This window comes from Pteropus vampyrus, unplaced genomic scaffold (genome assembly GCF_000151845.1).
Source record: "Pteropus vampyrus isolate Shadow unplaced genomic scaffold, Pvam_2.0 Scaffold52, whole genome shotgun sequence".
Classification (NCBI taxonomy): Eukaryota; Metazoa; Chordata; class Mammalia; order Chiroptera; family Pteropodidae; genus Pteropus; species Pteropus vampyrus.
Genome location: NW_011888833.1, coordinates 3354722 through 3368197, shown reverse-complemented (window position 1 = coordinate 3368197; position 13476 = coordinate 3354722). Strand labels below are relative to the sequence as shown.

General features: G+C 38.9%; 1 protein-coding gene across 1 annotated transcript in view; it reads left to right on the top strand.

The window, feature by feature from the left end:
- Nucleotides 1-3258: 3258 nt before the first annotated feature.
- CDK8 (cyclin dependent kinase 8) overlaps nt 3259-13476 on the top strand; it is a gene marked incomplete at its 3' end in the record, with an annotated part of 85731 nt that continues 75513 nt past the window's right edge. The window contains exon 1 of the mRNA XM_023530712.1: nt 3259-3374. Coding sequence (XP_023386480.1) covers nt 3274-3374 — 101 coding nt within the window. The remainder of the gene's footprint in view (nt 3375-13476) is intronic.

Genomic DNA, 13476 nt, shown 5'->3' with positions numbered 1-13476 from the left:
GGCGGAGCTGAGGCCGTGATGCTAGTGCTGCTGAGTGGCTGCGGATACAGCCGAAGCTCAGTCGCCTGCGGGCTGCTCACCTCCTGCTGTGTGGCCTGCTCTGTGGGGGGCTTGGGGACCCCTGGTTTAGAGAACTAAAGGGATCTAAAAACCCTAAAACTTGTTTATCACTGGTATTATGTTTTATAGTAAATAAATCATCCTTTGAGGGAAAGAGGAGGTAGGTAGTGAAAATTACTGTTAAAAGGTTTCCATTTTAAGGAAGGCCAGTAAAGCCTGTAAAAATTTAAGTTCGTATAGAACAGATAAATTTGTTTGGAGTTGTTTTACTTTCTGAAAGAATCTCTTTAAGTATGTGAGCTCTGCTAGCATATTTATCGTGTGACTCAGTGTGCAAAAAAGTTCAATTTATATACAGTTTCCAAGAAAATGCCAAGCACAAAGTAAGGCATACTTGTAATCTGTTTTCTAATGCTGACTTAACATTGAAAGTTCTTTTAAATGTAAAATTACATCATTTAAATAGTTGACATTTCATTATAATTTTTTTAGCTATTTTTTTTTTTGGTAAGTTTCTATATTTGTAATTCATTTGGTAGCTGTTTACCAAATGTCTGTAATACGCCAGGACAGTGCCAAATTTAAGTGATTTAGCAGTGAACAGCCCATGGGCTAAGTCCCTAGGGAATTTAGGACTTTTGAAGGGCCCAGGTGAGTAAACAGGTAATTATAATACGGGGGGAGAGGGCCGTGATGGGAAACTGTAGATTGCTTTGGGGGTTCGTAATCTGCTCTTGGAGGCTCGAGGACGATGATAGTTCAGATGTGACTTGAAAGATTAGGAGGTGCAGCAGCAGTGAATGAGGGTGAGTGGGGTCATAGTGCAGAGTTACAGTGCAGGCTGGGAGGGTGGCATCTGGGTCCAGAGTTTCTTCATTCAGTATAGGAGGGCGTGCAGTCTGATTGAAAAGGGAGTACAGTAGGGATTGGATGATGTATAATAAACAGATGTGAATGAAATTGTTTCCTTGAGGTAATTTGGGGAGCTCGGATGTCGTAGCGGGGAGGCTAAGGCTCTTCCCTGAACCTTTGGAGCCGCCACCTAGGAGCATTTACAGAGATACGAAGGAAAGATAGTCTAGTGAGGGGATTGGAAGAATTTCACTGCCAGATCTTAGAGAGGTAGGAAAATACATTTAGGAAGGAAGTGTGTCTGTCTTGTAAATCATGCTCTGGACTTGATCCTTTATTCCGAAGACAGCGCAGACCATTTGTAGGATTTTAAACAGGTAATAACAAGCTGATCTATCATTTAGAAACACCGCTTGGCAACACAGTCATAATGGCTTTAAGGAACTGGGGTTAGAAGAATGTAATAGTAATCCCGATGAGAGCTACTGGTGGCGTGAATGAGGTAAGAGACAGGGGCTTAGAGGACTTGTTGAGTTATCGGTTGTGAGAAAGGCAGGAGTGAGGGGAACCAAGGATAATGCTGGCCTGCGAAGCAGGGCATTGCCATGCACGGAGAGCCGAAGCAGGGAGGGGAGCGAGTCTGAGGGGTAAGATGATGAGCTGAGTTTTGATACATTGAATTTTAGTTGCCTGTTAAGCAGCAAAGAAGACATGTTCGTTAGACAGACAGGTGGATCCTGTGCTGGAGAGAGCTCTGGACAGAGACTGGGGCTTACCCGGTACTTGGAGTAGGAGCCTCGAGTGTTTGAAAATTGTGGCGAAAAGGATCTGGAGATGTAGAGAAAGAGCTGTCTATCCGGGAGGCCTGAGGAGGAGGAGAAAAGCCAGGAATCGCAGTGCACGGCTGGTGGAAGGAAGGCCAGGACCTGACAACAGGGACAGACTGCCTCCGGAAAGGGCGCTAGGCAGTGCCGTGTGCAGCGTGCAAGGCCAGGGCGATAGGGAGGTGTCTGGGTTAAGGATTTAAACAGAAAAAAAAAAATCAGCTACAGGATTTTTGAGACCAGAGCTCAAATTATTGCACACTTCGTAGATCTTATCAAAAATATTTGTTCATGGTTAGCCTTATCTTCCGGGCAAAGTAATGAAAAACTTCACTTCCGTTTTGGGTTCCACACTGGTTCTGTCTCTGAAGCTAAGTCTGTAGATGCCATTTATTTATTTCTTTATTCCATGCTATTTAAGGTAGTTCTTAATTTTTTTAAAAAATAGTCTTTTTTCCCTGATTATAAAAACGATGGTACATGTTCATTATAAAAAATTCATAGTCCAGAAATATATACAGAAGCTAAAAGCCTCGACTCTGCTACTAGGAGACAGTTATTTTCCTCGTTATCTTTCTCAATAACAATATGAATATAAGTATAGATTAATGAAATCTACAGTGATCTTTTATTTTTTTCATTCAAGAATATCGTGCATCTTTCCGTGTCAGTAAATAGAGCTCCCGTTTTAATGGTTGCAGGCATCTATCTGGTTACATGTACGCATGCAGATATATATCTGTTAACCAGTTCTCTGATGACAGGCAAAATTTAAATAGTCTCCAAGTTCTAACCTTCACAGTTGGCAAAGGACCTCCTAGAAAACATGTCTGCACTTTTCCGCTGCCGTGTTAGGTCCTCGAAGTGGAATTTCAGGGTCCGAGGCAATATCTTTCAACAACTGTATTCTTATAAAAAAAGATTGGATTATAAAGTTAATATATTCTCATGATAAAAAATTCAAACAGTACATAAGGATACCCAGGAAAATCTGTCACCTCTTTAGGGATAATCATTGTCAGCAACAGCTGTGTCTATGCGTATAAAAGCATGTATATGTATGGGTAGACTTTAAAATTTATTTTAATACTTTATTCATTTTGAGCAGATAATGTACACATATGGAAAAAAAAATGTAAATATACTGAGGAAGTGAAAACTTAAGTCTTCTCACTCCTGTCTTTGCCAGGCATTCATTTCTCCTTCGAGCTGTCTGCTGGTTTGTTTCTTGAGTCTGTTTTCCAGTTTGTGGAAACAAACATCTTTTGACTTTGTTTATGATATGTTCCTTTTGTAAAATTCATTATTTTAATTCTTTTTTAAAATTACGGTTGACATTCAATATCGGATTAGTTTCGGGTATATCTCTTAATTTATTTTTATTAAAGTATAGTTGACACAATATTATGATATTTTTCATGTGCAACTCTCATTTTTATGAAGTCACGTTTATCAATCACTTCTTTAATGGCTGCTGGGTTATGTGTCTTAATTAATTGGAAAGGTCCGTATATCATCCTTAAACACAGATTGCACGATGCCATGTGGATTATTCTGTGCATACATTTTGGAGATTGATGCCAGCGCATACAGGGCAGTCCCCTTCGCCAGCGCCTCATGCTGGTTTCCGGATGTCAGGTAGTGTGCTGGTCCGGTCGAAGGCCACTTACGTTGTTTTCATTTTCTCCTCTCTTAAACAGTACTGCAGCAAATGTCTTGCCATCTGTCTTTGTACACAGCAGGCTCTCAGGTGGAGGGGGACTTCGCAGGCCCCCAGAGTTCCTCATAGGACATTTGCTGTGGACAGTTCCACTGGCAAGAAGCTAAGGGTTCCTGACGCGAGAGAAGCTCCCTAGTCCCCAGGGAGTCTGGACTTTCGTCCCTCCTGGCCTCTCTCAGCCCTTCCAGAGACCCAGTGTCGTGTCCCAGCACACGGTGCTGACAGCAGCCGCAGCACATGGCTGCAGGACTTGTCAAGTGCAGGCCCCTTCCCCAGGAATGTGTCACCGGGCCTGGCTTCAGGCGTCTTCCCCGAGGCTGCGCCAGCTCCACTCACAGAAACACGGTTTGGAGTCATGGGGCTAAATACACGATGCAGTTAGAGTCGTTCAGATTCTGCTTTTGGAAATTTCGCTTTGGGTTTTCTCTCCCCACATCATCCTATGTGCTTTAGATTGCTGGTTGGGATAAAAAAAATCGAGATTCATGTGGAGATTTAAAATTACACTCATTATTATGATGACATTTTCTGTTCGCTTACATCAGATTTCTCCATTTTAATCCCGCTGCTGCCCTTTGTTCCTGTCTCAAGTGATCGCTGCTCTTAAACCCGTTCAGCTCGGACCCTGGGTCATACCGCTCAGATGACCTCCACTTCCTGTCGCTTGGCCTTGGTCTCCCTCGCACTCCCTGCCCGGCGCTGACCTCTCTCCACCCAGTCTTTTTTCTCTCCCCGTTTTCGGCGGTGTGATTTTTCTGTTCTGTGCTGATTTTGGCTTTGGCCTCGTTCCTCATCGCCCATCTCAGTCGCATCCACCTCTGGACCTGCCTCTGTAGGTCAGGAAGCTGGAGCTTGGCTTTGCGTTTCCGGCAGAGGTAATCACCTCTTCTGGAAGGTAAGCAGGCAGGCGATCATCTATAGGACAGTCCCGGTGTATTTTGTCCTTTTCGAAGAGACTTCAAAACAGTTTTAAGTCCTGCGAAAATTCTTCAGTGAAGTCGTAAGGTGCTTACTCCTTATAGATGGGAAGCCGGAGAAGCACACAGATACTTTATCTTTTTGTCTGGAAGTCTATTTTAGTACAGATGAGTTCAGCTGTGCCTGAGAACTTAAACCAGATATCCTGGAGCCGAAAGTTACTCTCGTGCTGTGTTAGCCAAGACTGGCTGACCCGCAGGTCCCTTATAGACTTGTGACACGAGCTGGACTCGGAAGCGCTTGAGTGAAAAACATAAGGGAATCTGGCAGAATAGCACGTGTTTCTCACGCTTCATCTGTCTGTCTTTTGGATTTTTTTTTTTATTTTTTATTTTTTATAGACGAGACCATTCGGTTCTAAAAGGTGTTCTTTAAGGACTCGAAGTTTTCAGTGCAAGCCAACAATACTAACCAAGTATACTACCTTCTAACCTTTTTATTTATTTATTTTTTCACTTCGATCACGTCGTGTCTTCGCCCCCTTCCCCCGGCACGCTGTGCGCTTGCTGGTTTCAAATCAGAATGCGGCACAATCACATTCTTCCTCAGTGAAATTCTGTACTATAATTATCCCTGAAATGTTTTGGAACGTAAGATAACATTTGCCACTAGCTATTTATTTTTAAGTGTTTAAAAAGTAGTTTCGATTTAGTTGCGGTGTACTAAGTAGGGCAATTAAATCTCTGTTGTCTTCATGGAGAAAATATCAGTGATACCTTGCAGGAAGTAATGAATGTATAGTTCAGAAAGTTTTTGAACAGCTTTATTGAGATAAAATTCACATACCATATAATTTACCTATTTAAAATTTACAGTTCATTCTTTCTGAGCGTATTCATAGGGTTGTGCAGCCATCACCACAGTCTCATTTCAAAATATTTTTGTCCTCCCTACAAGAAACCCTGTCCCCATTAATCTTTCCCCTTTCCCTCTAGCCTTTTCAGGCCTGGGCAACCGCTAATCTCTTTTCCGCCTCTGGATTTGCCTGCTCTGGACATTTCCCTTAAATGAAGTCATACGAAATAAGGTCTCTGTGGCTGGCTTCTTTCACTTAAAGTTTTCAAGCCTCATCCATGATTTAGCGTGCATCACATTTCGTTTAGTCATTCATCAGTTGATGGATGTCTGGGTTGTTTCTGCTTTTCGGTTATTATCAATACTGCTGCTGTGAACATTGGTCCACAAATTGCCTAACCCAAGGTCACAAAGACTTACTCCTATCTTTTTTCCTAAGAATTTTATAATTTCGACTCTTAGATTTAGGTCTGTAATCAATTTTGAGTTATCACGTGAGTTTGGCTCGAAGTTCGTTCGTTTGTTGATATCCGGTTATTCCGGCGTCTCTGAATCGTCTGGGCATCGTGTTAAAAATTGGTGACTCTAAACATAGGAATTTTTCCTGCACCCTCGCTCGGTTCAATGCCATTGATCCATGTTTGTTTGGAAGCCAGTGCTATACCGTATTGTTTACTGTAGTTTCATGATATGTTTTGAAATTGAGAAGTGTGAGTCCTCTAATTTGGTTCTTTTTCAAGATTTTCATTTTTTTTTATTGTGGCAAAATACACACTATAAAATTTACTGTCGTAAGCATTTTAAGGGTACAATTCAGTGGTATCGAGTACATTCCTATAGTTGCGCAACCGTCATCACCATCTATCTCTAGATCTCTGTTCATCCTGGAAAACAGAAACTCTGTATCTGTTAAATAATAACTTCCCCTTCTCCCCTCTCCCCAGTCCCTGGCAAACCCCCATTTTACTTTTTGTCTCTATGATTTTCATTGCTCTAAATACCTCATATAAGTGGAATCACGCAGTATTCGTCTTTCTGTGACGAGCTTATTTCATTTGGCAGGATGTCCTCAAAATTTATCCATTGGTAGCATGTATCAGAATTTCCTTCCCTTTTTAAGGCTGAGCAATCTTCCATTGTACAGATAGACCACATTTTGCTTGCCCGCTTATCCACCGATGGACACCGGGGTCGCTTCCACGTTCTGGCTGCTGTGAATGATGCTGCCGTGAACCTGGGTGTGCAAACATCTTTTCGCGACCCTGCTTGCAGCTCTTTTGGATGGAACTGCTGGATCGTATGGCAGCTCTGTTTTCAAGTTTTTGAGGAATCACCAGTGCTTTGCACAGCAGCTGTAGCATTTTACATCCCCACCAACAGTGCATAGGGGATCCATGTTCTCCACATTTTGGCCAACCCTTGTTATCTTGTTTTTCGTTTTTGGTTTTTAAAGTAGCTGTCATAATGGGTATTGGGTGGTATCTCATAGCTTTGATTTGCATTTCCCTCATGATTAGTGATGTTGAGCATCTTTTCATGTGCTTCTTGGCCAGTTGTATATGTTCTTTGGGGAAGTGTCCACTCAGGTCCTCTGTCCATTTTCGAATACGGTGGTTTGTTTTTCTGTTGTCGAGTTTTAGGAGTTCTCTGTCTATTCTAGGTTTTAATCCCTTATAAGATATGTGATTTGCATATATTTTCTCCGATTCTGTGAGTTGCTTTTTTACTCTGTGGATATTGTCTTTTGATACACAAAATTTTAAAATTTTCATCAAGTCTAATCTGTCTGTTTTCTTGTGTTTCCTATGTCTTTTGGTGTTATGTCTAAGAAATCACTACTAAATCTAATGTCATGAAGCCTTTGTTTTCTTATAAGAGTTTTATGGTTTTAGGACTTACGTTTAGGTAATGGATCCATTTTGAGTTAATTTTTGTGTGTGGTGTTAGGTAATGGTCCAGCTTCATTCTTTTGCATGCGGACCTCTACTTTTCAGCCACTTGTTGAAAAGTTGTCTGTTCCTTCATCGAATAGCCTGGCACCCTTGTCAAAAATCATTTGACCATATATGCCAGCATTTATTTCTGGACTCTTTATTCTATTTTATTGGTCTGTATGGCTGTCTTTATGTCGTTACCACACTGTTTGATTACTATAACTTTGTAGTAAGTTCTGAAATCAGGAAGTATGAATCCTGTAGCTTTATTCTTTTTCAAGATTGTTTTGACTATTCTGTGGTACACAAAATTTAACCTTGAACTACATCTGGTTATTAACTTTCATTTTCGTAATGGATTGGGATGTCTTAGAAGTATCTGTGTGTGTATGGTTCCAGGTTACTTTCTGGGTAACTGATTCACTTTTTATTCATCACACCTTCGTTTTAATTATCGTGGATGAAAGTCATCCTAAAATGTATTATGTAACGTATGTATGTATGTATGTATGTAACGTAACGTAATGTAATGTAATGTATGTGCTCCTGGACTAAATAGCTGTGTTTTTAGAGTCATCTGTCTACATTGTTTTCTTTTACACTTCCCTTGTTGTCAGCTGTCACTTAAAAGAAAAAGGTAATGTTTCTTAGATTATGGAAGTAATAAGTATCAATGCAAATAAATTCTAAGAAGAAAATCAGATTCACTTTATTTTGGCCACAGCCTCTTGTTTTGAAACTCGGTTCATTTCCTCAGCTATAGCTGATGTACATTCCATGTCATTGACCATCTTTCTAACCTTTCATTAAGTTTTAATGTGTATTTATTGTATCGTGTAATGGCATTTTTTCATATAATTTACATTTACATTTGACTTCTATATTCCAGTTTCTCATTGCAATTAAAATTTTGTTGCTATGTCTTTGTCCAATGACCCCCTTAGGAAAAGATTCTGGAAGTGGATTTGCTGGATCAGTTTTTAAGGTTTTTGATACATAAGGCCGGGTTTTCTCCTAGAAAGTTTGAAGTAATGTGTAATCTCATTTCTCATGAACATGAGAGAGGAGTGTATGCCACTTATTTGATCGGTATTTTTATGATTGTTTTCTTTAACCTTTGCAAATTTTATAAGAAACCGATGGAATCGTGGCTTTGTTTATACTCGTTTCATTAATATTTAAATGTATAGTTTCTTGTTTATTCACAATTTCTTTTGTGCTTTGCCCAATCATTCCTTGCCCCTTTTCCCATAATATTCTTTAAAAAAAATTTTTTTTCCGTAACATGTTTTGTTTATTGGTATATTAACTCTTTTTATTCAAGTTACAAGTATTCCAATTTTTTTGTCTGCTTTTACATTTATGATATTTTAATGGTAACCAAATCTGTCATTCTTTTATTGCTTCTGACATTTCTCCATCATGTACATTTTTTCTTACATTCTAACTTGTTTATGGGTTTAAAGTTTTTTCACAGTTATATTTTTATTTAATCTTAAATTTATTTGTTAATCAAATGGAAGTTGCAGAAATCAAGAGAAGGGGAAAACTTGGAAACGCCGCAGTGGAAGAAATGAAGAGAGCTCAGTAAGCAGAGATGTGTCATTAGAGACCCAGGCCAAGATAGTCCCAGCCGCTGTGTACAGATGTGAAGGTGAAACCGTGAAGAAGGCCGAGGGGGAAAACATGGACTCATTCGAAATAGGAGAGCTCTCCGGACACTCTGGACCAAGAGGAAGATGAACCGTGGGTCCTAGAGCAAGTTAAGCCCGAAACGTTGCTCGAGGCAAAAATGACAAAGGCACATGGGAGAAGGCCGCGCTGTCTTTGGAAAAGACAATCACTCTGGGAAGAATAGAAGGCGGCGGGAAAAGAGGGAGACCAAACGGGAGCTGGATCGAGTCCAGAGGCCGAGTCCACAGGAGCCGAGCAGGGCCGAGGACAGGGCACTGAGGACGTCACTCACGCAGAGTCACTGGGAGTCAGAGCTGCCTCGGTGGCATGTAACACACACCACAGGTTATGTAACTGTGAATTTTCCAGTCCTTTTAATATCGTCGAGTAATTCTCTCGCAGCTGATATGAAATACTACTTTTACCATTGCCCCGAGTTCTCATTAGACCTGGTGTTTATTTCTGGACTTTGCTAGTCTGTCGAACTGTTTATTCCTGTGTTTCTCCTCAATTGTTTTCAGTCTTATATATTTATACTATCTGGTAAGACCATATACCCTTTCATTCTCCTTCTTTAAAAAATTTATACGTTTTTTGGTCCACGTATTACAGGTAAACTTTAAAATCAACAATTCAAGGTCTAAAAAATATTTTTTGATTTGGGTTTAAGTTAATTATGTAGATTTAATTACTCTCCATACTCAGCAGTACGGCTATATTTTTTCATTCCAAATTTTATCATATGAATCTTGATAAAGTACGGTTATATTTTTTCATTCCAAATTTTATCATATGAATCTTGACAAAGTCTTGTTTTCTTCATATGTATTCCATGGATTGTTTATTGCTAGGTATTTCATTTTTTTTATTTTAGTAGTCTCATGAACACTTTTCTGAATCAGTTGATCTTGTGCACTATTTGTCACATACTTACTAAAAAATTATTTGTTAACTATTTGTTATAGAATTTGAAAAATATACCCAAAATAAAGACAGTTCAGTGAATCCTGATTAATGTACCACGTGCTCAAATCTCCATAAACTTTCTGCTTTCCCTGTCTCAGTTTAAAAAAAATTATTGCATTTGTGAATCTTCTCTATTTTTAACATACTTCTTTCTAGTATTTCATTTAAATATGTAAATTATATATATAAATTAAATACATACATGTAAATTATATATATAAATTAATCATATATATGTATGAATATATGTATTCATACATACATACATACATATATTTGTTTCTAATACTTAGTTTACTGTTTTGGATTTTCTAGGTAGATCTTCCTATAATCTGCAAATCCTAATAGTTTCGTTGTTAATTCTTTTCTAGTACTTCGACTTCACAATAATCTGATGTTATTGCATTCGTCGTAACTTTTTAATAACTTTTTAATATGGCATTGTTGGTATTTTTGCCTTTTAATTTTAAGTGGGAATGTGTCATGTTTCTCTGTTACGTAAGAGTTCTTATTAATTTTATTCTCGGAACATTCCTATGAGATTGACATCTCATATGCAATGTACTAGCTTTATGTGCTTGAGCAATTCATTTAATCTCTCTGAGCGCTTTGGATTTCTCATCTGTAACATGAATTCATCCCACAGAGTTCTTTCGTATAACATAATAAGATAAAGTATGTAAAAAGAAGTTTTCAAGCTCTCACAAGGCCACATAAGGTACATGTGCTTTAATATATGTATTAATCTCACTTGTTCGGCCATTCATGATCCCCTATTTCGTATTGCCCAATTATGCCTATTCACATTTTTAAAGAATTTAAGATGTTTAATAGTAGATGATTTTCCTAAATATGTCTGTTTCCAGGTAGTGACCTAAAGTGCTTCTGCTACAGCGTCATGGTTGTGTTTCTGAGAAATCTCTCATTAGGAAAAATCCCTTATAAAAACATGTGTTTCACTGGGGAGCGGGGACTAGAAGTTTTCTGTAGGATTTGATACAAGTATTTTTATAGCCGTAATCTAAAAGTAATACATCCATTGACTAAAATTAACAGAAACAAACCAAATGTTTCCTCCTTAACCATTTAGTCCTCTCGGGATTCTTAGATCTTCTTAGCCCCTTTGTCCTTGACTGCAGTTATGCTTGAAGTGCTGTCCCCTGCCAGTGACAAGCAGAATAGAGAAACGCTTGGGTAAACAAACCAGTTCTGTCCAGAGCACCCGGACACTCATGCATCTGTGTGTGCCTGTTCTCTGCATGCTGTTATTTTTCCTGTTTACCCTGTGCTCATTCCAGTTTGCACTGTAATAACGCTTTCGCGTGGTGATTTCCTCCCCTAATTAATCGCTGATGTTATAGCCACAATGTTATAAAAACTCATGCAGAAGAGACTTGCCTGTATTTGCTGGTACAGGGTAAATAGTAAATATTGTGCATACCTGTTGATTGCATATGGCACATTTCATATATTACTTCATATGTAAGTACTTTAAATGATTGTAAATGACGCGTTTCATATATTATTTCAAGTTTGGCTCAGTAAACTGCTTATTGGTTAGGATCTGGTTATATACAGCTGGTTGTTCTTGTTATAAGCATTTGAATGGGTTCTAGAAAATTGCAGGGGGTGCATCTCTAGGAAAACACATGTGCGGGGGGTAGGAGTTGGGAAGATGAAACAGGTATTCACTGTATCATTTGGACCATGTGTTGAAAACAGAGTCGAAAATGTAATCCTGTTGTCCAAAATCTTAGTACCTCTTTACTTTGGACAAGTGTTGTCACATAGTAGGAAGACAAGAACTAGAACAGGTTTAGAGGAAGGCAAATGAAGTGAATGGGGGAAGGGCACAGTAGTATATAAACGATGGATTCGAAGTGTAGCAAACTGACTGTACAGGTAAGTTGAGTATGGACTCGTTTCAAAATCTCAGGCTTATGAGTTGTTTCCTTCTTTCTCGTTGTTGAAATAGAACCATTGGGTAGAGGCTCTATAATACTTTAGTTTGCTGATGAAAACATAATGAATTTCTATAAAAATTTAGGTATATTATAAATGACAGATCTATAATTAGTTACTAAATGGCATTAAGATATTTTAAGGTTGTATTCTCAGCCTTCTGAGGTTTACAGCAACGGTGTGAGCATACTTTCCCATGGGAGTGCGATGTCCACGTGGAAGAGGAAGGAAAGTTCTTTGTGACCCAGGATGAGGAATTGCGACTGACTGGACAGTAAAGGCACACTTAGGAACTGTAACGTCAGGAACAATTCTGTAACGGACAAAGTTGTCTAAGCTCAAAGTGGAAGGCAGAGAATACTTTCTGCTGATGATTTCAGTGCATCCTGAATGACAGATCGATGGAACTGTTGTAGAGGAAACTCAAGTATTGGATGGGCGTTTGGATTAAAGCACTTGTGTGGTCCTGCCAGCTCTGAGATTTTAAAATATCAAGAGCCGTTTGTTATCGGTTAGAGAACATTGGACCAAATGGGCTCAATCTAGAAAAAGTGCAGGAAGTTATGCTGAACCTTGGAGACGGTTGGTTTGCCTTTAGAAGTTGATGAGCACAAGCTCATCATTTTTACATTTTGTAAGTAATTCTTTAAAATTAAAATAATAATAATGAAATGGTTATGGAAAGAAGTATGAACAGTAAACACGCAGCACGTATAAGGGGGTGAACTTGAAAGTGGCCGTGCCCAGTCCCCTGACCACCCTACATCCTTCTCACACTAGTAGGGGGAGAAAGGGAGGGCTGAGAACTTCAGAGGCTTCTGGCTTGAATTCTTGAGTTGATGATGATGGTGATGCCTTTAACGGAGAGATCGTAAGACTTGGGAGAACAGGAAGCTGTGTGGGGTAGACTTGCCGAGTTGTCTTGCATCGTCTGAATTAATTATTTAGGTCTTGAATTCTTTTTGTTGTTTGTTACATCTTCTAAGATATGTTATTTCAAAAGGGATAGGAGCTGACTCGAAGAGGTTTTTACTGGACAAATTCGGGATAATTTGAGCATTGAAAAGAATAATTGATTACAGTTTGTCATATAAAGAATCTATGGCTCCCTATCGGTAGTAAAAGGGAGAGGGAGTTCTTTACAGCAGAATGTTAGTTGATGCATATGGAAGGAATAATAAAATCAGAAAAAGCCTTTTGTAACTCCCAGTGTAATGATTAATTCAGACAAGAGTCATCTATGGATACTAAAGCCATTTGATGAAAGCTTGTTGGGAAATGAAATATTCCTTTTGTCTCCAAGTGTCACCTCACAAGTTATATTATTGCAAATGTACCTTTACATATGGAGAGATGTGGCGGTCACCGGCTTCACAAAATGACTTATCATTGCATCGTGAGTGGCAGGAGGGCCCATCGTGATGTATCTGACGTGATGTAGTCAGAAATACATCACCTATGTAGATTCCTGTCCAGACGTTTAACTTAAATCTATATATGTTTATATACTATTCTTTCAGCTTTTTCATTAGGTTTACAATTTTTGACTGGTAAATTTTTTCAAAGTGCAATTTTTAATGACTATCATAATCCAATGAAGCTGTATATGACAATTTATTAAATAATTAAATGTAAATCTTTCAGTGAGATTACTTAGGGATGATTTTATAAATAGTGGCTTAGGACCTTACATAAACTTAAATATTCATTT